Source organism: Clarias gariepinus, chromosome 12, assembly GCF_024256425.1.
Source record: "Clarias gariepinus isolate MV-2021 ecotype Netherlands chromosome 12, CGAR_prim_01v2, whole genome shotgun sequence".
Lineage (NCBI taxonomy): Eukaryota > Metazoa > Chordata > Actinopteri > Siluriformes > Clariidae > Clarias > Clarias gariepinus.
Genome location: NC_071111.1, coordinates 22,354,805 through 22,376,159, shown reverse-complemented (window position 1 = coordinate 22,376,159; position 21,355 = coordinate 22,354,805). Strand labels below are relative to the sequence as shown.

Below are 21,355 nucleotides of genomic sequence, written 5' to 3'. Positions count from 1 at the left end.
TTCTAACAAGGATTGATAAATACACTGAAAGTTAACTAAAGTTAACTAAATATATTATTAGTTATACAGTACAGGTAATTAAAAAAAAAAAATGATACACAAGACCACGTCAAAGTTATACTGAACAAATCATTCAATTGCTTTGACTGGATCCAGATACGAGATTATTATTCCGCCATAACCTGACAGACTGGCCTGTCCAGAAATGTAGAGATATTACATATAATGCACATACTGTATGAATAATTCTTCTGTTATTATAGATTTATATCAGATAGATAAGAAATGAAACTTAGCAGTGTGTGCCTAAACATGGAACGAATAAATCACCAAACATGGAACAGTTCCTCTTTACTACAAGTATTTTATGGCTTTTCATTGCACTTCATAACGTGCTTGTAAATTACAGAGGAAACCGACACGGCACACTGACATTAGGCATTCTCCCAATAAAAACAAAAAAAACAAAACAGGAACATTGCAAAGTTTGAGGTTTTTTTTTTAACCTGTTCTTTTTTGTTTTGTTTTTTTAAACATGAACACAGATTTTGGTCCACAAGTCAATAATAAACCAAGCTACTTATATTATCATATTATCAGGCAACGTAATATTTCATGATCACAAAATACTTCTTGTACAGTACGGAAATGAAACGATACACACAGAGAAAAAGAAAGGACGTCGGAATATTAGTGCCGTCATAGGTAAAAGAAAAAAAAACTGGGGTAACGGGTACATTTTTTAGTTTAAAATGCAGAATTTTCAAGTTTGAAGTCGCAAATTAATAAGAAACCAACTAATTTTCTTTCTTCTTCAATTTTTTACTCCAAAATTAACACTAAAATTTATGAAAGGAAAACCTAGAAAGGTTACCAAAATAAAAAAAAAAAAAGAACTTTTTTTGGTTGGACGGGCCCAGGCACCCCCAGAGTGCTACACAAACCCCTCCCCCTAAGTAAGTGAGGAGGTGCAACAGGAACATGTCTGCACCAGGTAAGCTTACATAGTCAAATGAATGAAAATGGTAGAAGACAGATTATTTTATGTGTAAAGCATGCTAAGATCACCACCTCGCAGGTGCTGTGCTTGACATCAAAGAAAACTCGCCTTCATCTTTGTGAGAGAGACACTTCTCTGCCACTAGATGTCAGCACTGAGTAAGGAGTGAGACTGTCGCCTAACTGCTTTAGAGTTTTTTGTCTTGCTAAATTTGTGACTTCAAACTTAAAAGGTCTTTCACATTTAGAAATGTTTCACCCCAGCATGTTTTTTCTTTTTGTTTTTAAACCTTCAATGGCCCTAATACGCCATCCTCGAGAATGCGATATGACACTGTTCATATCTATTCGTCCTATGATCTTTTTTTTTTGCTTTAAATCTAAATTTAGTAAAAACACTCAGGTACTGATTTCCTAAAGGTATGAGTGTGTATGAGTCAGTGTGTATGAGTGGGAAGACTGATTTACTAAGAGAGCTTACAGAGAATTGCATCTTGCAAGAAGAAGTGCATGACCAAAATATTTCTTCATATGTTTTTTTTTTTTTTTAAATAAATATCTGAAAGTATAAAATATGGCAATGTGAGGCGGATGAGTCAATCATCACAGCGTGAAAGCTCAGAACCAAAAAAGAAAATAAAAAAAAGAAAATGTACTAAAGCTGCATTCAAGTTATCTGGATGGCGCAGGGTGCTTGGGCCCGCTCAACGTTGCTTGCAACTATATTTAGATTTTAAATAGTTTCAAGGAAATTTTGCTATAAACTACATCATCTTACAATTTTAGACCATTTGAAATATTTGACTTCTTTATTTTTTTATTGTGAGCGGTCATGTCATATGACATCATGCGCCTAATTCAAGGAATCTTGGGGTGCTGGGGGTAAAAACTTATGAGCCTCAGCTGAATGCAGCATCAATTTAGAAAAATTTTAATTTCTTTAAATTAAGACAAAATTGTATGGTTTACTGGATTTTATTCATTAGGTGTATTATTAAGGATTATACTTCATCTTCTCTAAATGTTTTTTATATAAAAACAAAAAAATCTTATATTATATTCCTTAAGTAAATAATAACTCAATGCATGAAGATGTAAATATTTAAATAGAGGCTTTGATAAGGTTTTCATTCTTGTTTATCCAATGAAAACAATGTAAACTTTTTTCCATTTTGCATTCATGATTTCTTTTTTCTCAGTAGTGCAAATCTTTGCCTAAATTCGAATTTGAATCACAACTCCGTGGCTCTTCCACCTGTGTGAAGAGCTTCACCTTCAGTCCAACTCACTGTGAGATTCTCATGAACTCTGTGAGCACATCATTTCCATACTGGTTTCTACGCCTACTTCAATTCATGCGATTATTCCTTATAAAACACACTCCGCCTTTCTGTCCCCTCACACACACACACACACACACACACAAAGTTTTAATGATCTTAGTAAATCAAGGCCTCGGTATGTCCATGATTTGATGGCTTTTGAATTGAACTCACTGGTCATTATTATCTTTCCTTTTATTTGTTGTTTGTTTGTTCCTTCCATTACGTAAAAAAAAAAAAATTAGGGAATCCCAAAGATGCGATGAAATGAATGGTCAATAACTAAAACAGTATTTACAGTACTTACACTGTCAAGTATACTTCATGTATAAAGGGAAGATTTGTTTGTAATGTAAGACAAAGAGGAGGAGACCCACTGTGGAATATTGCCTGGTGTAAATCATAGTGCGTCCTGGGCTTGAAGGATTACTGTAGATCATAACTGTCCACTAATTTAATCACTAATTGAATCATAAAGCAATATTGATAACATAAGACGATAAATTTGAAACGGATAAACAGTCAACGTTATGCTACACTGGTACGGATGCTGACATTACAAAACCAAAGTTACTTTTGAAATGTGCTACAAAGTTTAAACAGAATGTTATTAATTCAATCAAATACATTTTTTTAAAGCAGTTAATTAGTTTGTAGTTAATCAACTGAATTTGTTTGAAAGGAGACGCTAGGATAATGGTTAATGGATAATGGTTGCTGATTCCACAGGAAGTCCTTTCATGATTTTAGATCAGTGGTTCTCCTCCCTGGTCCTGCACATCTGATTCGATTTACATATCTAATATTTAGGATCGGATACGTGATCAGATCGGATTTCACTCAAATTCAGCGTGATGTTATCTGATATTTCGCCCTTTTTCTGTACATTCCCTCCATCTTCGCCTGTCCTCATGCATCCTATTAAAAGTGCTATCAGACATTCCATGTTCCATACTGCAATTAAGCCAGACGCACTTCCTGAAATCATGGGTTATCTCGGCTTACAGAAAATTCAAGGGGATTTTGGCTCTATTACCGTTATGTACTGTAAAAGCCACGCCCTCAAATTTCCCATGCAGCTAAATTAACCTTGTTTTTAGAAAGAGCAGGAGGCTTTACTGCGGTATGTCCATCTGCATTTCTTTCATCGTCTTCCCGCTCGGTTTTTCCACTATGGATCCAGGAATCGGATTTCACACCACCTCTGGATGTGCAAAAATCAGCTTTAATGTTTTTTTTAGATTTACAAGAGACAAACCGATTCCAATCTGAATATGGCAAAAATTTTGATTGGATTTGGACAGACAGTCTGAACAAGGCCTTAGTGTTCCCTCTGCTCTATCACACCCACTTCAGGCTGTTAATTAGCTGATTAGTTAATGGGAAGTGAGAAAACACTAACATGGGGTTGTTCAGGACCAAGGTTGAGAAGAACCACTGTTTTGGACAAAAGCAGTTAGTAGAGGAGAGGTCCAGATTCCTGTAGTCTAGACCAGAGAGTGTATTAAATCCGGAGTCTTAGAGCAGAGTAATCACCCCAGATGTGATGTCAAACCATCAGGAACCGGAGGAACCCTGATGTTAAACGCTTAAGGTACGAAAGTAAAAACAAAGAACAATATCTGAAACTAAATATACCAGACAAGTTTGATTTTCATTTATGGTGGATCTTCCCCGTAAAGATATTATGGTTAAAAGAAAAAAAAAAGGCAAACACTAAAATCATCAAAAAGTAAAAGGTTTGAAAAGAATTACAGGCAATCACAAGTACTGACACCAACTTCTAGCACTTCCTCTCAGTCATGAGGTCAAGACTTTGACTCTACTGACCTTCACAACAACCTTCAATCTAAGTGCAGATCTTGGTGTACGTGTGAGCGAGCGTATTAATCGGAGAACAGGCTGGCGAAGGACTGGCGGAGGGTGCGGATGGTCTCGGCTTTGGCCTCGTCGTCGGCTGGGTTTGCTCTCAGCGTCTCCGTGAAGGTGTTTGTGAGAGACTGAGACTTGCTGAAAGATAGCACGTGTAAACCGTGTTACTCATGATGGGTTACGGAGTACAACCGCGAAGATAAGAACTCGCTTAGATTGTTTTATTTTTTTATTATCCCCATCCATCCAGCTGTCAGTAAGGCTCACACATCTGGGTGCTGGCTTCGTTCACAAATAAATCACAAATAATTGATATAATTAACAAATAAATATAGCACGTCCTGTCATACATTTGTATACAGCTTACTTGAGCTGTGGTGCTTGTTTTTGAGAGGAGGGTGCTGGGATTGGGCCGGGCTGGAACGCTTGACTGGGAGAGGTGTTGGCAGACCGAGTTCGCTGTGGAGATGGCTGCGCAGGCTGAGACGGTGAGGCAGAGCCTGAGCGAGGACCTCCTGCACACAAACACATAGAGAGTAGTGTATACTGTTAATATACTGTACATACTGTATATGATATGTGTATAATATACCATAGCATTACCATAGTATTACTATAGTATCCATGGATGGGGGGAAAATCAATTGAGTTATAAATAATGAATTTGTCCGCCGATTGGTGTATCGCCACACTGACTCCAAAATCCATTTTTCAATGATTTATTGAATGGAATTGGCTGGTCTTTAGCTTGATCAGCCTTGAACTCAACTGATTCTGTGCCGAGTGCACGACCTTCCAAATGGTGCAACAGAAACGCGTTTTTACTGCGTTAAATTATTATTATTATTATTTACAAATCGTGCATGTTAAAAGCCTCCGTTCTGCCTTTTTCTTCTAACTCTACAAGCGAATTAGTCTAAACCCATGTTTACACCAGTCTCAAAATACTGCAATTGCTAATTATTAGCCTTAGAAGCTGTATGCACTTACAAAAAACTGTGCTCGACACACGCTTAAGATTTTTTTAATGGAAAAATGACATTGCTTCTTTCTAATCCTGCAGGTGGTGCACTCTAAACTATTCCCACACCGACATCCTGTGTAGTAGGAGTGAAGTTTCTTTAAAAATAATAATTATGGCGGACGACAGAGATATTTTCTGCTCAGTAAAAATTTTTTACATTTGAAGCTAAATGTTAAAATCTTGCATTTAATGTATTTAACTTTGTACTGTTTAAATGCTGCACTTGGATTTTGAGGGAGAAAACTAGTGTTATAATGAACAGGCTACATCTAATTAGTCATGTCCAATTCAGTTGTAAAGCTATTGAATAATGCTAAGGTATAAAATCTGCCAGCTTTGACAACTTTTTTTTACATTTAAGGTAAAATTCGTTTAGAAAAAGTGTAATATCAAATAAGGATATTTATAAAATCATGATGATTACAAAATCGTAATACAGTACATATTAAATCGATACCTAGGTATCGTGATGAGATTGTATCGGGTGGTGACTGGTGATTCCCATTCTGACTGAGTACCAGGTTAGGTACTGTGGCGCTTTAGTGGGTTCTAATACTTTACCAGAACCGATGGCTTGATTCAATATCACCAGAATTTGTGGTGATTTTTATTTTCTTTGTAACTCACCTTGAGCTCGTCTCGGCTGAGTCGTCTGAGGACCGGGCTGCGTCTAGACAAGAGACAAAGTGACATATTAACCATTAACCATATACACATTTATGTAAATACTGTATATATATGATGGTTAAGCAACAATGTGCGTCAGCAGTGGGGTTTGTTTGAGCACCTTGGCATTGGAAGACTGGGGCGAGGTGATGCCCAGCAGAGCAAAAGCCATCTTGTTGATGACCAGATCAGCGATGAGCTGCCTGTCCTCCTCCACATGCTCCCCAATCAGAGGCATGGAGCTGTCCATCACCTGAAACAAACCAGATCAGAATCCCAGAATCTTTACAAAGAGACCAGAGACTGCAGTACCTCGGTTTCACCACATGATGTCAGTGTTTACAAAAAAAGTTTTCTATAAAACCTGCAGCTTCTGATGAGCTCAAAGTCAGTAAATATCAGCACAGTTCCAGAGTTGAATTAAACCATTTAAGCCAGGTTATATTTTTATGCTTGTATATTTGGACTTCTGCTACAGATTTTCAGCAAAATCAACTTTTGGCGATCATTTTTTAAAAATACATCTCTTTTGTTTCTAAAGTTCTTTGGTTTTCCCCATGTATGCAACCTTATACGTAATCAAAACCAGCATATCAAGAAAAAAAAATATCACGTTAATCATATATCTCAAATATTTAGCTGTATATGTTTTTAAAATAGGATCAACAATGAGGATCACCACCTCACAACCAGGGTCTCTGGATTGCTCCTGTGATTTAGACACTGTGTTTCTGTGTCCTGTGTCTTGGTACAGGAGGTGGAACGCTAACTTACCCTAGGTGTTAGACATCCAGGTGCCAATTTGCTTCGTATTGCGGTTCAGATTTTGTTACAGTTCTAGACAAACTTAAGCCCTATTCGCACAGGATTAGCGCAGGACCTCTGCGTTCTGCGAAATCTTCTGGTAGGTTCTGGTAGGTCTTTTGTGGGGGTCTTTTACCTTATAAATTACAAACACGGCAGATTTGCACAGGATTAAGATCACAGACAATCACCGCAATTATTACAAATGACTAGAGGTCCAACGGTTAATACTAATTCTGTGTGAATATGGCTTTAGCAAAAAATGCTGTATGTTTCATTTATAGTGTAAAAAGCACCACCTGTAGGATTTTTGAGGAACTGCAACATTTTGTCATTTTGAATGCTAACACACCGTATATACAGTACAATAAAAAATAATAATTACAAAAAAATCAGTTTTGAAATCAGTGTGAAAAAAAAATTAGTGAAACATCACTGAATCAGAATACAAACACGCCCACCCCACCCCCGATAATAAACAAGTAACAGAAGATGAAAGGAGAACCTTTTGGTTTCTGACTCTGTGTATATACACTGATCAGCCATACCATTATTGAGTAAGTCCCTCCTTTGCCACCACAACAGTAACGCACTGTGTGTCCTGACACCTTCATGTCAAAACCAGCATTAACCTTTTCCTTAATTTGATCTACACTAGATCTTCTATTGGATCGGACTACACGGGCCAGCCTTCACCCCGTTCGTGCATCAGTGAGACGTGGTCACCCATGATCCTGTCACCAGTTTCACTGGTTTGCCTTCCTTGGATCACTTTTGGTATGTCCTGACCACTCATCCCATAAGAGCTGCAGTTTTGGACTTGCTCTGACCCAGTTGTCTAGCCATCACAATTTTGCCCTTCTCACGTAGCTACAGGTTAACTATCTCGTTACAATGGCGGCTAGAAGTGGGTGGGATATATTAGGCAACCTTTTTTTCTTGAAGTTGATGTGTTGGAAGCTGAAAAAATGGGCAAGCGTAAGGATTTGAGTTACTTTAAGAAGAGCCAGAATGTGATGGCTGGAGGACTGGATCAGAGCAACTCCAAAACCGCAGCTCTTGTGGGATGATCCCGGTGTGCAATGGTCAGGACGTACCAAAAGTGATTCAAGGAAGGAGAATCGGTGAACGGACGACACATTGGGAGTGAAGGCTGGCTCGTGTTGTCCGATCCAATCGAAGTGCCAGTGTAGATCAGATTCCTGAAAAAGGTTGATGATGGTTGTGATAGAATCTTTAATCTTTAGATTTCAAGATTACATAAGGTAAGAAGGCACACATTTATTCTGTATTTTGGTGTTGTTAGGAGATTATATTCATCCTAGTTTGAAATGAATACAGAGCAAGATTCTGGATGAGAAAACAGTGACATCATGAGCATGGTATGCGTTCTTCAAGCTGGAGTGTGAAATAAAAAGTTTCTAAAATACATAATTAGTGTCACAAACAAGACATTCCTGACTTGAGACATTTAAAGAGATGAAAAAAAAATAATAATAAAGCTGAGGGTTTTAGCTTTACTTAGGATTACTGTGGCCTAATAAAAGAAAACCAAGGAAGAAGCCTGGGATCAGGTCTGGGTGTTTTGAGGCAGAGCGTGACGGCTGCATGGCAGCGCTACGGTCGGAAAGTTTTAAATCACATGGGCTCAAAGCGAAGAGACCGGCTGTAAAGTTTGTCCCACAACAGTGACTCATGCAGTACATGTGCCTGGGGCTGCATTTCACACTGGGAAAGAGGTGTGTCAGCTCACATGGGCAGCAAAACAGATGAGTGAACGGCTGAGGAGACGGAGACACAGGCCGAAAGGAAAGGTAGACGTGGGAGACTCGTGTCTTGGCCCGCTCGCTTACATGTGAGCAGTTCTCTGGTGTAAACAAAGTTTGGGACAGAGGAAGAGCTCGCAAGCTGCTGAGAGCAAGAAAGAGAGGAAGAGGTGGAGTGAGGAAAGGCTGGAGCAGAGAGGCGCTTCGAAAATATTGCTCTAATATTCTCTCTGGGGATTTGAACAATATGCATGGCTTTCTTTTTTTCTGAATTTAAATCTTTCCATCTCATCCCATAGTGCACTTTTCAAGCAGACGTCAAAATCCTGACTCCTTCCAATCTTTAAATCGAAGTACGATCAGTTTAAACGTTCGGGTTATAAAAAGCTGGCTTTAAGGAGCTCTCCGTATTTCATCCCGGGAGGTTTGCTCTGATTACGAAACGAAGCCGAAAAACAAACGATCATTCATTTATCACGGCCGTGACCGCACAGCTCTTTGGGTATTAAATTGCCATTAAGGACTTTCGCAAAGCTGGTGGTTAAAGCACTGGGGCCTTCCCGAAGCAGCGGGGAGGTTCTGCCTGTTACTCATAACCGCAGCCACCGAGCAGCCGCTGCCTGGGCAGACACTTCAAACGCCAGCCGTTTCCATCCCGCTGTCACAGCACACGCCCCCCTGTAATTTACTGGCTCGGAGTGATTCAGCAGACGACGAGGTTAGATCATCCTGCTGGATGCTGGACGCGGGGTGGTTTTCATCAGCGGCATGTAATGTTTTCTCTGTTGCCTACTAACATTTAAACACAGACACGGGGCCTACGCGTCACGGCCCGGTGTCCTGTAAATCATAAAGGTAGAGAATAAAAACAAACAAAAAAAGGGTTTTCTTGTTGCATCATCAGGCGGAGGTGTCATAAATGTAATTGCTTCCATTGACTACAATTTTTTATTTCTCTCGATGGTTCCTTTAGTTTTTTTATTTCAAGTTCATATCTATTCATTCGTTTTGAGGTTTGATTAAAAAAGTCCTTATGAGATAATCAGTCACTCGCTTATTATCTATACCACTTTTCCTGTATTCAGGGTTGTGGGGGGCCTGGAGCCTATCCCAGAAACCTTAGGGATACATCCTGGACACACATTACGGCCAATTTTGGAACGCCAATCAGCCTGATCTGCATGTCTTTGGACTGTGGGAGGAAACCGGGGTACCCGGAGGAAACGCACCAAGCACGGGGGAAACATGCAAACTCCATGCACACTGAGACGGGAATCAAATCTGGCCGGGACTCAAACCCGGACCCTGGAGGTGCAAGGTTCAACAGTGCTAACCACCCTTGATGGGATCAGCCGACAAAGTAACAACAATGTATTTTCTACAAATATGTGTTTTTTTCTTGAGGTCCTGATGCTACCACTGACACGGTTACCAAAGGTGGCTCTTCATCACCTAATCAAGGGTTAAAGATTTTGCTTTCCTTTGCATTCAGACTCAGGAAGGCTTTATCCTGATCACTGGACCCATAACCATTCCAGGTGTAAGCGAGCATGAACACACCCCGGATTCCATGCCAGCTCGACTCGGTGCATGCCTAGGGCCAGTCGTTTCAGAGGTAAGAAGAAACCAGAGAACCCTTAAAAAGATAGGATACATATGCTTGCAGTTACAGTACATACTACACATTCCTATCATAAAGCTTCACCTAGTTCACCGCCTCCCACTGAGGAAGAGTTCGGATCTGGAATGTGCTGCGTCACCAGCTCCCTGGAGACCAGGGCTTCCTGTCACGTCCAGAAGTTGGAAAAAAAATTAACATTAAGTTCTGACTAAAGTGAAAGGAATTCCTGCTTTTCTGGGTAGAAATGGATGTCTAAGTAAGGACATCGTTTTTAGTGACACAAAGTGTCAATTTAATCTTTGTTGACCCGCCTACAATAAAAAAACAAAACAAAAAGAACATCAGTATGTCCAAATATAGTCTTGCGATATCGTCCAACAACTGGCAGCCGTCCGTTATACAGAACATAGTATAATAATAAATCATACCTGTTAAAAAGTTTTTTAAGTATAAAAAGATAAATTTCTTGATTATAAAGTCCTGGCTTTATTCTTCGCTTACTTGTATTGCGGCATATTATTCATTATCTACGCAATTATTCAATAACCACAATGAAACTAACAGGAAAGGCATGTAGCGATGAGAGTGTGTAGGTCTGGAGTGAACCCAGTGCTCACAGAGTGTTAATAGGATTAACATCTAACCTACACATCAGGATCATGCAGGGTTGCAACAGAATGGAATGTCTGACACAGCAGGACGCCTGCAAATCATTCCTAAAGACGCATTCAAACTGAAACCAGGAACGAGTTCCAGAGTGGAATGTGGTATAGATAGCTTGTATATAAGAAGGGTGGGGTGTTCAAATCTGGACTTCTTGTGAATGAAGCCGTGAAACCCATTGACTTTTGCAGGAGCCTTCGAGCACACTACGGTGCAAACGTTTTTAAAAAAGGCTGTACATCTGTGGATGACGATCTCGGGCCGAGGAGCTTTGGTGCAACTCCTGATCCTTGAAAATGGACGGATATCTTGTCGCCAACCTGCGGAAAAGGCAGGAACGCACGCGGGGCTCATGTTGGGCTCCCAGTTCCTCTCAGCACACTCTGTACATAATCGTTTCCACTTAAGAGCAAATTACTTAGAAGCATGTTTTCCGGTACAAGACGTACAACAGGAAGCCGGAGAATCCCGGAGAGAGAAAAAAATGGACCGAAATTCCACACAGGAGCTCAGGGTCGAACCAGGAGCCCTGACCCTGACACTGCCGTACCCCGTACACTGTGCCACAACTAATAAAAACAAAATTACTGATTAACTGTTTTATGTACTGTATCCACTTTTATCATGGTCGCTCCCCATAATCACGCACTGGGCTTCCTGGGAATAGATAAGACTAAGTGTTTCACACGAAGTCGTAGTCCTTACTACTACTGAAAATGACCGAACCAGAAATGACCGAATTGAGCTATCTGCTGTCATTACCTCACCTCCGAGCCGAGGCAGGCTGAGATTCCTATCGGCCCTGGACCATCGTGAATGCAGCCATGTGACCGATCTGGTTCTCGTGAGGTCATTACGACAAGAGAAAATATACAGAGCGGTATCTGCTCATTTGCACAGATGTGGCCTACGGTGAGCGCACATCACTGTGCTGTGGGGTTATAAATAACCTTTCAGAATGCCAGGATTCGCAGAAGTGCTGCTGGAGTGTTGTTCTTACACACAGGGCCTGAGTGACTTCAGCCGTCTGCCCTTCAGATTATCAGCGGGCCAGAGAGGAGTTTATCGGGTTTCCTTCTGTAGACATTGTCATTACAACAAACAGTTCCCTAACGCCACAAGGCTGTGGGTCAAAGGGTTATGATTGTTATTTATTATAACCACAGAGTTGAATCTGATTGGTCGGGAGAGAGTATTCCTGAACATTGTCACGCTCCAGCACAGTACTTCACTCAAGTCCTTTGGGAACGATTAAACTCGAATAGCGACCGCTCCTGAGAAAGACTGGAGTCACACAGAAGTAATCGTATGATTTACAGTACAAGCTTCCTCAGTGTTACTGTTTGTAGTCTGGAGGAAAATACACTTAAAAAATAATTCTCTCCAAACTCAGCACTGACACCAAACACTAAATCTCCAACATGATCCTGCTGGGACTCATCAGCTCCTAACACTGTTAATAAATATAAATCAAAACTTTATTATACCTATGAAGGTGTTCAAGTCAAACCAGGACCAGAGTAAAACCTCCCTGTACATATTTCTCGATCTAATCCCCTGCTACACTAAGGCACTTATCCCAGTGTTTCACTAGAGATTGAATACCATCAAGGTTAAAAGTTTTCTCAGAGCCATGATAAGACTGCCTGCTTCACATCTGAAATGCTGGCCTCCCAGGAACTCCTTTAATGACCTGAACATGTTGATATGGCTTAGAAAGAGGTCAGGACAGTACGGGGGATGGGGTAATAACTCCCAGACGAGGTCCTGTAATGTGGTGTTGGTGAATGATTGTGTGTAAGGTTCTCTTCTGTAAGCTGGTAACAAGTTATCAGGTGTTCCAATCACTAAATGTTCACAGGAACGACTGCTGTGGACTCCAAGCCACCTCCACTAGGATTGTATGATTTTCTTTGAAACGTTTGCACCGTATGTCTGTTAATGACGATCCGGGCGGAGATTGGAACAAATAAAAAGAAATTAAGGCCACTAAAATAAAGATAAATTTTATAATTCATTTGCCATTTCCCTCATGTTTGGGCTATTCAAGGAGTTCCTGGGAGGCCAGACAGGATACAGGCAGCCGATCATGGCTCCGATGTACTGAGAAAGCTTTTTGGCATGATGGTATCCAAGCACTAGTGAAATGTTGGTATTAATAATATCAAATTATGATAAGAAATGATTCTTACTGGTTTCTCCAGTTTCCTCCCATCTGCCCTAAAAGTCGATTGTTGATTCTAAAAATTACGCCTAGGCGTGAATGAGCAGGTCAATGTGTGTGTGTTTGTGTGTGTGTTTGTGTGTGCAGTAATCTGTGATGGACTGATACTCCACCCATGTTGAGTTCACACCTCACATTGAGTGTTCCCAAGTTTTGTTTGAAGTATTGCACTTTGCTACATTTTAAATCAAATTCTCTACTAGGTGAAAAATAAATGAATAAAAATGCAATAGGGAAGGAAAGAAATTGTACCCCGAAAACCACTGCACTGATTGATTGATGGGCGTGGAGAGTAAACGCGCTAAACTCACAAGGACGATGGAGACGGACAAAACACATGCCAGTGGTGCAGACCCAGCTGAAAGTAAAATGGGATTAAATTCTTAGGAAGCAAGAACCTGGCCATATTTACAGTAAGCCACCACTTTGATTTCAAGAAAAACAACCAGTTTGATATTTATAAAAAAAATAATAATAATAGTTTGAGATTTATATCCGCTTGTCTTTTTAAAACTACACCAGAATCCCCCATCACACTCCCGCTGTTAAAGAAAGTAACTTAACTAACTTACTTACTTAACCAGCTACTTTTACTTTTACTTGAGTAGATTTTTATACCGTAACTTTACTTGTACTTCAGTAGAATTTCACAATACTTTTACTCGAATACTAAATCTTATTACTCTTTCCTCCTTTGGCCTTGCGCCCGTCAGGCTTAACGCATGTCTACTGTAGGTAGTGATTTTTTTATTTGCTTTTTTAAAATTTATTTCATATATTCTTCAATAAATGCATCTGCCTGTGCCTTAAAACACCTGACAACCTCTGATTAAACATGCAAATGATGAGTAAGGAATTTCCAGACGCTATAAAAAAATAAATAACTAAAAAAAGCGGCAATGTGCAGACGCACGACTTACGCCATTGCTTTTCCCAACATCATCATCTCTTTGTTGGCGCTTCCTATGTCTGGCTCTCCTGAACATCCTGTACCTAATCTAAACATCTTTTTTGCTGAGTTTTTTTTATTTATTTATTTATTTTTTATTATCAACTTGCCGTGACCCACTCCGCTCCTATCATTTCCTCCATCATCTCTCTAGTCTAAACATATGTATATTTTTTTTATGATAGGAATTCTGAAAGAGTTGGCTGGACCCAAGCCTGTGCATTACTTAATACTGACTTGAAGCCACGAATCACAAATGGCTGCACTTGTGAGAGACGCGAATCAGTTACACAGTAACACGAATGCCAAAATTCTGTGTGACTCAAGTGAAAAATGATCATCACATCAAAGCAGATAGAGGTGTTTTTTTTTTTTTTTTGATCATGAACAGACTCCACAGGCAAAGTGCAACAGGTCATGAGACAGGAGTTTCATTTTACGGCTTTTGTTCACTGAATTTCTCGATTCTGAATCAGACCTGATCCACCCAACTAATAGCATATCACCGAGTCTGGTTTCAGTCCGCGGCAGAGCATCCGAGACAAACTCTGTCCCAATGCCACTTTGCTTGCTTGTTTTGGCTAAACCGAGGAGATAAATGTCAACATACTTAAATACAGACAAAACAAGACTAAAGCTCTAAAGATATGAGCCACACACACTGCAGGAACATGTGCACAACTTTTACTGACCTTGGAGTCCGGCCTGCTGCTTTTATCATTATTTTTTTTTAACCAGGAACAAACAGTGCGGAAAGTCAACGTACCTCTATGATGTAATCTTTGCCGTCTTTTCCGTGTACAGCCTTCACGGCGCAGATATCCAAACCTCCAAACATCTCAGCACATGAATCCACCCACAGGCGATACCTTTAAAAAAAAAGGTTAAATCTTCAGATATAAGAAAAATAGTGTATTATATGTACAGTATAATCTATTAAACTTCATCATCATCATCATCATCATCAGACGAAGACGTTTATCTCACACATGCTCAGACACACCTATCTGTCATGGCGATCTGCTCCAGCATAGCAGAACCGGTGTTGGCCTTCCAGTTGCCGGAAATAGAGGTTCTCCTACAAAAGGGACAAGACAGAGAAAAAACAACAAGATAAAGTAAACTCTTGATAACGTTTTCATCACTCTTTAGTTCTTTTTGGGTCTTTTGTGGAATTCTAAACCTGCTATCAACAGGGGCATTGATCACACGTATACTGTAAGCACTGAAGCGAGCTGGTGTGGAAGTGAAGAAGTTGAGCGATCGCTGGGTCTGCTATCAGTTTTCACAAACATTGTGCTATGAAATGTTATATATTACACATTATAAGTTCATTAAAAAAACATGTTTACCTAATTTGAATCAGTTCATAATCTGGTCTATAAGCTACAACCAGATCGCAGACAACCAGCCAGTCATGTTCACCAAATAACTGACTGTACACACGTGGTACAACTATTACAACATGCACATGCCTTATTATTCTCTTCTGCTGCCATGTTTTTTTCACTCACTCATCGTCTATACGGCTTTATCCTGTATAGAGGATTGCAGGGGCCCTGGAGCCTATCTCAGGAGGTGGGGTACACCCTGGACAGGGTGCCAATTCATTGCAGGACACATACAACAGGCAATTTGGGAATGCCAAGTAACCTAATCTGCATGTCTTTGGACTGTGGGAGGAAACCCACCAAGCACGGGGAGAACGTGTGCACACAGACCTGAGGTGGGAATCGAACCCAGGCCCTAGCGGTGCAAGGTTGCTAACCACTAAGCCGCTGTGCTGCCTCATGGGTTCCTCCCTGGTTCATGTTGTTTGCTGATCTCCAGGTTGGCAATCACCTGTTCATTATTATGTTTCATATAAATAAAGTCCAGCCTGGCAAATTTGCAAATTCGAATTCAAATTTTATGTCTTTTATGATATGAAGTGAAACGATTACACGACAGTCTGTGACCTAAAATGGGAAGATAGAATAGAGTAGAAAGATTTCGCTACAAAAAAAGGGAAATGGCACTAAAGAACACAAAGAAATCATTTCTAATTAAAACTAAAAAAGATGAAAAAAGAATAAAAAAAATGTTGGATTAAGAATTTACAGTTACAAAATAAAATAGAATTAAAATAGATAAAAAAATATAAAAAATTAAAATGTAATTTAAATATATAAATTAAAATAGAATTACAAATATCTAAAATAAAACACAATTTTAAAATATAAATTAAAATAGAATTACAAATATCTAAAATAAAATAGAATTTTAAAATATAAATTAAAATAGAATTATAAATATATAAATTAAACAGGATTTACAGGACGTGCAAAATGTCATTATAAACTGAGAGGTATAAAAATATAAAAAGATAGGAGGATAAAAATATGGCTTGTGGGTCCGTCTGCACTGGGTGAACAACATCTCTTTTCGGACATCCTTCAGTATTACACACAAAATTACATCTTATATACGATATAGAGCTTAAGTTAACCATTTTTTTCGTGAAAACCTACTTTACAAAACAGAAACACAAAGGGTATCCCGAAAGCAAAGTGAGAATAATGTTTTTATCATCTGATTAGCTGAGCGGATCATCTGTACCGAGTTCCCGGACCTGCACTCGATCTACAGTAAGCGGTGCTGGACCAAAGCCAGGAAGATCATGAAGCGTCTCCAACTCAACCAGAACCCCACATAGGACTCAACTGATTGAACTTGCCATGTTTTCCTTCACACGTGTTGGAGCACACCAAAAACCAACCACACTTGAACATTTGCACAGAACCGCAGTACAGAGAACATACACTGTGTGTATTTTCGTAAATGGTTTAGGAGAAGTTGGGGACAGAAGGGACAGCGGAGGGATAGTGGATGGCAGAGAGTAATCCTTATGCTTTGCAGGGAAGCGATACAAAAATCTGTGAGTTCGGTCCGATCTTAAAATACTGGATTGTTTTGTGCAACTTCAAACTAACAACACTGTACAAGCAGGTAAATTGTCTAAGCACATGACCATAACTCATATGGTATGTATAGATTTATATATATATATAGAAAACAAAACAAATCATTCCCCGTCTTAGGATGTCCAAAACAGTTGTCGAAGGTGCACCGAACTGGAAAACTGCAGGCAACTTCTAAGGCTAACTAACACTTAAAGCGGTCAACAAGAGCGCGAGACAGGAACGGGAATGTATGTCGGAAAGCAACTGTCCAGTGCCACACCGCTGGCGACTTTGGGTGCTGAGGCTAGCCACATAATGGTTAGGACGGGCCCATGGAGACGCCACGGTTTCCCCTCGGAGGATACCACAGCAGGGTGCAGCGCTGGGAGAGTCGAGTCCTGTGTTACAGCGGCCGCAGTGATCTTGTCATGCTTATTCAGTAAACGTGTGCTGTGCCATTCTCATGGTCATGTGCTGACACACACACACACGGGCTTGTTATCTGCGTATCTGTCTCTATAAAGTCTGAGGTTTTATACCTCAAGATAATTCCCATGTACAGGACTTACACTCTAAGCTACAATTTCGGCAAGTGAATCAGCTATGGTTTGGATATTCTCGTTCCGTCGTGAACTTGAATAAACATACAGTACCACGCAAGATGAAATGTAAGAGCATCGCTAACAGGCACTTACAGTACATACTCACGCGCACACACACACACACACACACATGCATAAACACCTACGGCGTTAACAAACCAGTCCTTACATGTAGGCTTTGTAGTTGTTGCCAATTTTCTGGATCCGGATGTCGTACTTGGATTCGACAAAAGGCTCGGCTGTCGCGTACGTCTTGGCGAGAGCCACCACGCTGGTGATGTCCTGGAAGTCGGTCGCGTTCTCCACCTTTATCTAGAAATCAGGGGAAATGTACTGTAAGCAAACGCTGGTTTGTACAGTAGCTATGAAACGTATGCAAGGACACAGCATGGGATCTGGCAAGCGAATCTAGTAAAAGCATCAAACCGTGAAATATTAAAATCAAAAGCGCATGCTGATGTATAAAACTAAGGCTATAAAAAAAAGGAAATCATAATAAATAGAGCCTGTAAAATGAAAACTACTGTATGCCGCAGGGAGGTCAAATTTGCTCAAGCAGAAAACTAGAACATATTTAGATATATAAATACTGTATAAAAACAGATGGCTGAAACAGATGTAAATAAGGTGGACTATTCATATATTTTTAAAGAGAACCACTTTAAGAGCTTTGGCTTAAGCCTGTGTATTTTAGGTGCACGATTTAGGAAACTTAGGATTGTAGTTGAAATTGTGAAGTTTATCAGAACATACTTTATCAGGCTTTTTAAAAAGTGGTTGTACAGTAGCATACATCTGATAGACGACCTGGCCGATATAAAATCACACTGTACAATTTCAACCGAATTTCGCTGTGTGAAAATGATTCCTCATGCTCCCAGAACCACTCTTTCACACTCCTGGCCATATACCCGTGCCATCAGGGAAGAATACATTCATACTGTAGATGTGATAACCTGGTCATTCAGTGCATTCAGGTCGTCAGCTGACTTTATTTTGTTGCCACATAACATTGCTTGAGTCTAGACCTGAGCAACTGAAGCAACACCAGATCATAACACTGTCTCCAGAGACTTGTACAGTGGACACTATGCATGATGGGTGCATCGCTTCATGTGCTTCCCTTCTTACCCTGACGCACCATCGCTCTGGAATAGGGTTAATCAGGACTCATCAGACCACATGACCTTTTTCTATTGCTCTGAAGTCCAATCAATATTAAACACAGCTCCGATTTCTAATGTGTATTTTTTTTATGATGAAGGGTTTACATGAATGGTCACATGATCTTCCACAAAGTTAATGGTTCAGCACAATCCTTCCAGTTTTAATGTGTTGGGCAGTTCATCCCTTAATTCCAGTCATTTCAGAAATTTCCTTTGTTAGTTTCTTTGCTTAATACAGAACCTTCTAAAATGAAAAAAAAAATTTAACACACACCTGAAATGCATTCTTAAAACATTCTCAGCGCATTCTAATGACAAAAATACATTAGTGCCGAATTTAAATGAACCGCCTCCGGAGGATTTCCCATTCCTCTCTGTTGTTTCCGTAGTGAATCATGAACCATGATCGGGTCAATGAGGTCAAGTGCAGGTATTTTCGCTCTAAAGAATGTGAAGGATGTGCTCAGGTAAGGGCGTGCTTGCGTGAAGGAAAGTTTGCCGTTTGGCTGGCACACTAGGAAACCAAGCTTGTTAAACAAAAGAGTTAAAGGTGAAAGTTTAGAAGAGTTGAAAAACCTTTATGAGATAAAATTCACATACTTATTACAGTTAATGTTTACTACATATAGATAGACTAGATTAATATTGAATAATGATTAAAATGAGGTTTGTAGTTACAATGCTAAAGAAAAGGATTAGACAATACTCAAATCTGCCAATTCTAGAAAGGTCTGAAATGGAAATTCCCTAAACGTCCCCCCCTCCCTGCCATCAGGGACATTTGGACTGAGATCATAAACGTTAAAACTCCACACCCTCTGCGGCTGTCTGATACACAGACCAATGTAAACAGACATTAGTGCATGTACAGTACACACACACACACACACACACACACACATTCACACATACTGTACACACCAGCTGCAGGCATGTACTCTATAGAGGTGTGGACTTTGTGCGATCAAATTTCAAATGATAATATTAACCACAATGAGCATTAAATATATTTTTTTGCATAAGCGTGCAATAGCAACATGTAGAAAATTGTCATGGTGGGTTTTTTTTTATTGCTGTCGGATATAATCTATATCATTTTCATGTCAAGCTTAAGTAAAATAGCATCTAAGAGTGAGATACATAATAAGCAGTAGTTTATATACAGTACAGTACAGTACAGTATAGTACAGTATAGTATAGTATAGAATAGTATAGTACAGTACGGTATAGTATAGTGTAGTATAGTATAGTACAGTACGGTACAGTATAGTACAGTATAGTACAGTATAGTGTTGTGTAGTATAGTATAGTACAGTATAGTGTAGTGTAGTATAGTATAGTACAGTATGGTATAGTATAGTACAGTATAGTATAGTACAGTATAGTGTAGTACAGTATAGTACAATATAGTGTAGTATAGTATAGTACAGTACGGTATAGTATAGTATAGAATAGTATAGTACAGTACGGTATAGTATAGTGTAGTATAGTATAGTACAGTACGGTACAGTATAGTGTAGTATAGTACAGTATAGTGTTGTGTAGTATAGTATAGTACAGTATAGTGTAGTATAGTATAGTACAGTACGGTATAGTATAGTATAGTATAGTATAGTGTAGTACAGTATAGTACAATATAGTGTAGTATAGTATAGTACAGTACGGTATAGTATAGTACAGTATAGTATAATACAGTATAGTATAGTATAGTGTAGTATAGTATAGTGTAGTATTGTATAGTGTAATATATAGTTTTTGCTCTTTTGCTGCTGAAAAATAAAATATTCCTTATTGTTCTTGGGGTAAATAACCTTATTTAGATAATAACAGTAAATAGCCTACACCTTATTCTCAACAAACAGACATCGACACTAAAATTAGCGTCTGCACCGCTTTTAACGCTTTTATCAAGATTCTGAGCAGAGCAAATGAAACTTTCACTGGGATACAAAAAGATCATTTACTGACTGTGGTGCTAGGGTATTAGTGCAATAAGAAACGAACAACAGAAGAACACTGATTCAAGAGATAAGTGAGACTGTTAGTATAGGATGTAATCCTTGTGTCAGCAAGAACATTCTGTCCATAATTACACAGGAAGGGAGATGTTATTGTAAAGTTACACTGCATCAACCCTTTTTTTATTTTATTTTTCTGTTCCTGCCGTGTCGTTGAGGACATCAGGGAAAAAGGTTCCGTCATTTCTATAGTGATGGCGGTTTTTACGAGTTCTGGTTGCTAGACTGACGCCCAACCCTTCCTCCTTCTCATGTGGCATTGGGACCAGCAATGGCCGAGTGATTGTGCATAGGCACAGGGTTAAGGGCCGTGTCCGAGGGGCCAACAGAAAGTGACAACCTGGCAGTGGCGGAGAGCCACAATTCCCCAGCCCTCCGTCATCAGCAACAAGGGCCCTAAACCGCCTGAGCCGGCACCAAGCCTTTATTACAAAGATAAATATACAGTAGGGGGCAAAACCATGCTTTAAAGAAAGACGTGTTAAAATAATAAAGCAGAACGTGCTAGACTGAAAAAAAGTCAGCAAAGAATGGCTTTTTAAAAATAAAATTGTAGTCTTTGTGCAGTTTTAAAGGAACATTTTATTTATGGTACGTTTTACTGGAGAATTTTGCCACAATACTTCTGGAAACTCTGAATTGTCACACTCACTTTTTCATTTTTTTTAAACTCATCAGCTTTTACTGCATTTCTTTTTGTGTGTAAAAAAGTGGTCG

General features: G+C 39.5%; 1 protein-coding gene across 1 annotated transcript in view; it reads right to left on the bottom strand.

The window, feature by feature from the left end:
* Positions 1 to 3,573: 3,573 nt before the first annotated feature.
* syn3 (synapsin III) overlaps positions 3,574 to 21,355 on the bottom strand; it is a 108,286-nt gene continuing 90,504 nt past the window's right edge. Inside the window, exons 8-14 of the mRNA XM_053508452.1 lie at positions 17,624 to 17,766; positions 14,914 to 14,988; positions 14,677 to 14,779; positions 6,005 to 6,136; positions 5,845 to 5,887; positions 4,561 to 4,708; positions 3,574 to 4,331 (exon numbers count right to left, since the gene is read on the bottom strand). Coding sequence (XP_053364427.1) covers positions 4,208 to 4,331; positions 4,561 to 4,708; positions 5,845 to 5,887; positions 6,005 to 6,136; positions 14,677 to 14,779; positions 14,914 to 14,988; positions 17,624 to 17,766 — 768 coding nt within the window. The 3' untranslated portion in view covers positions 3,574 to 4,207. The remainder of the gene's footprint in view (positions 4,332 to 4,560; positions 4,709 to 5,844; positions 5,888 to 6,004; positions 6,137 to 14,676; positions 14,780 to 14,913; positions 14,989 to 17,623; positions 17,767 to 21,355) is intronic.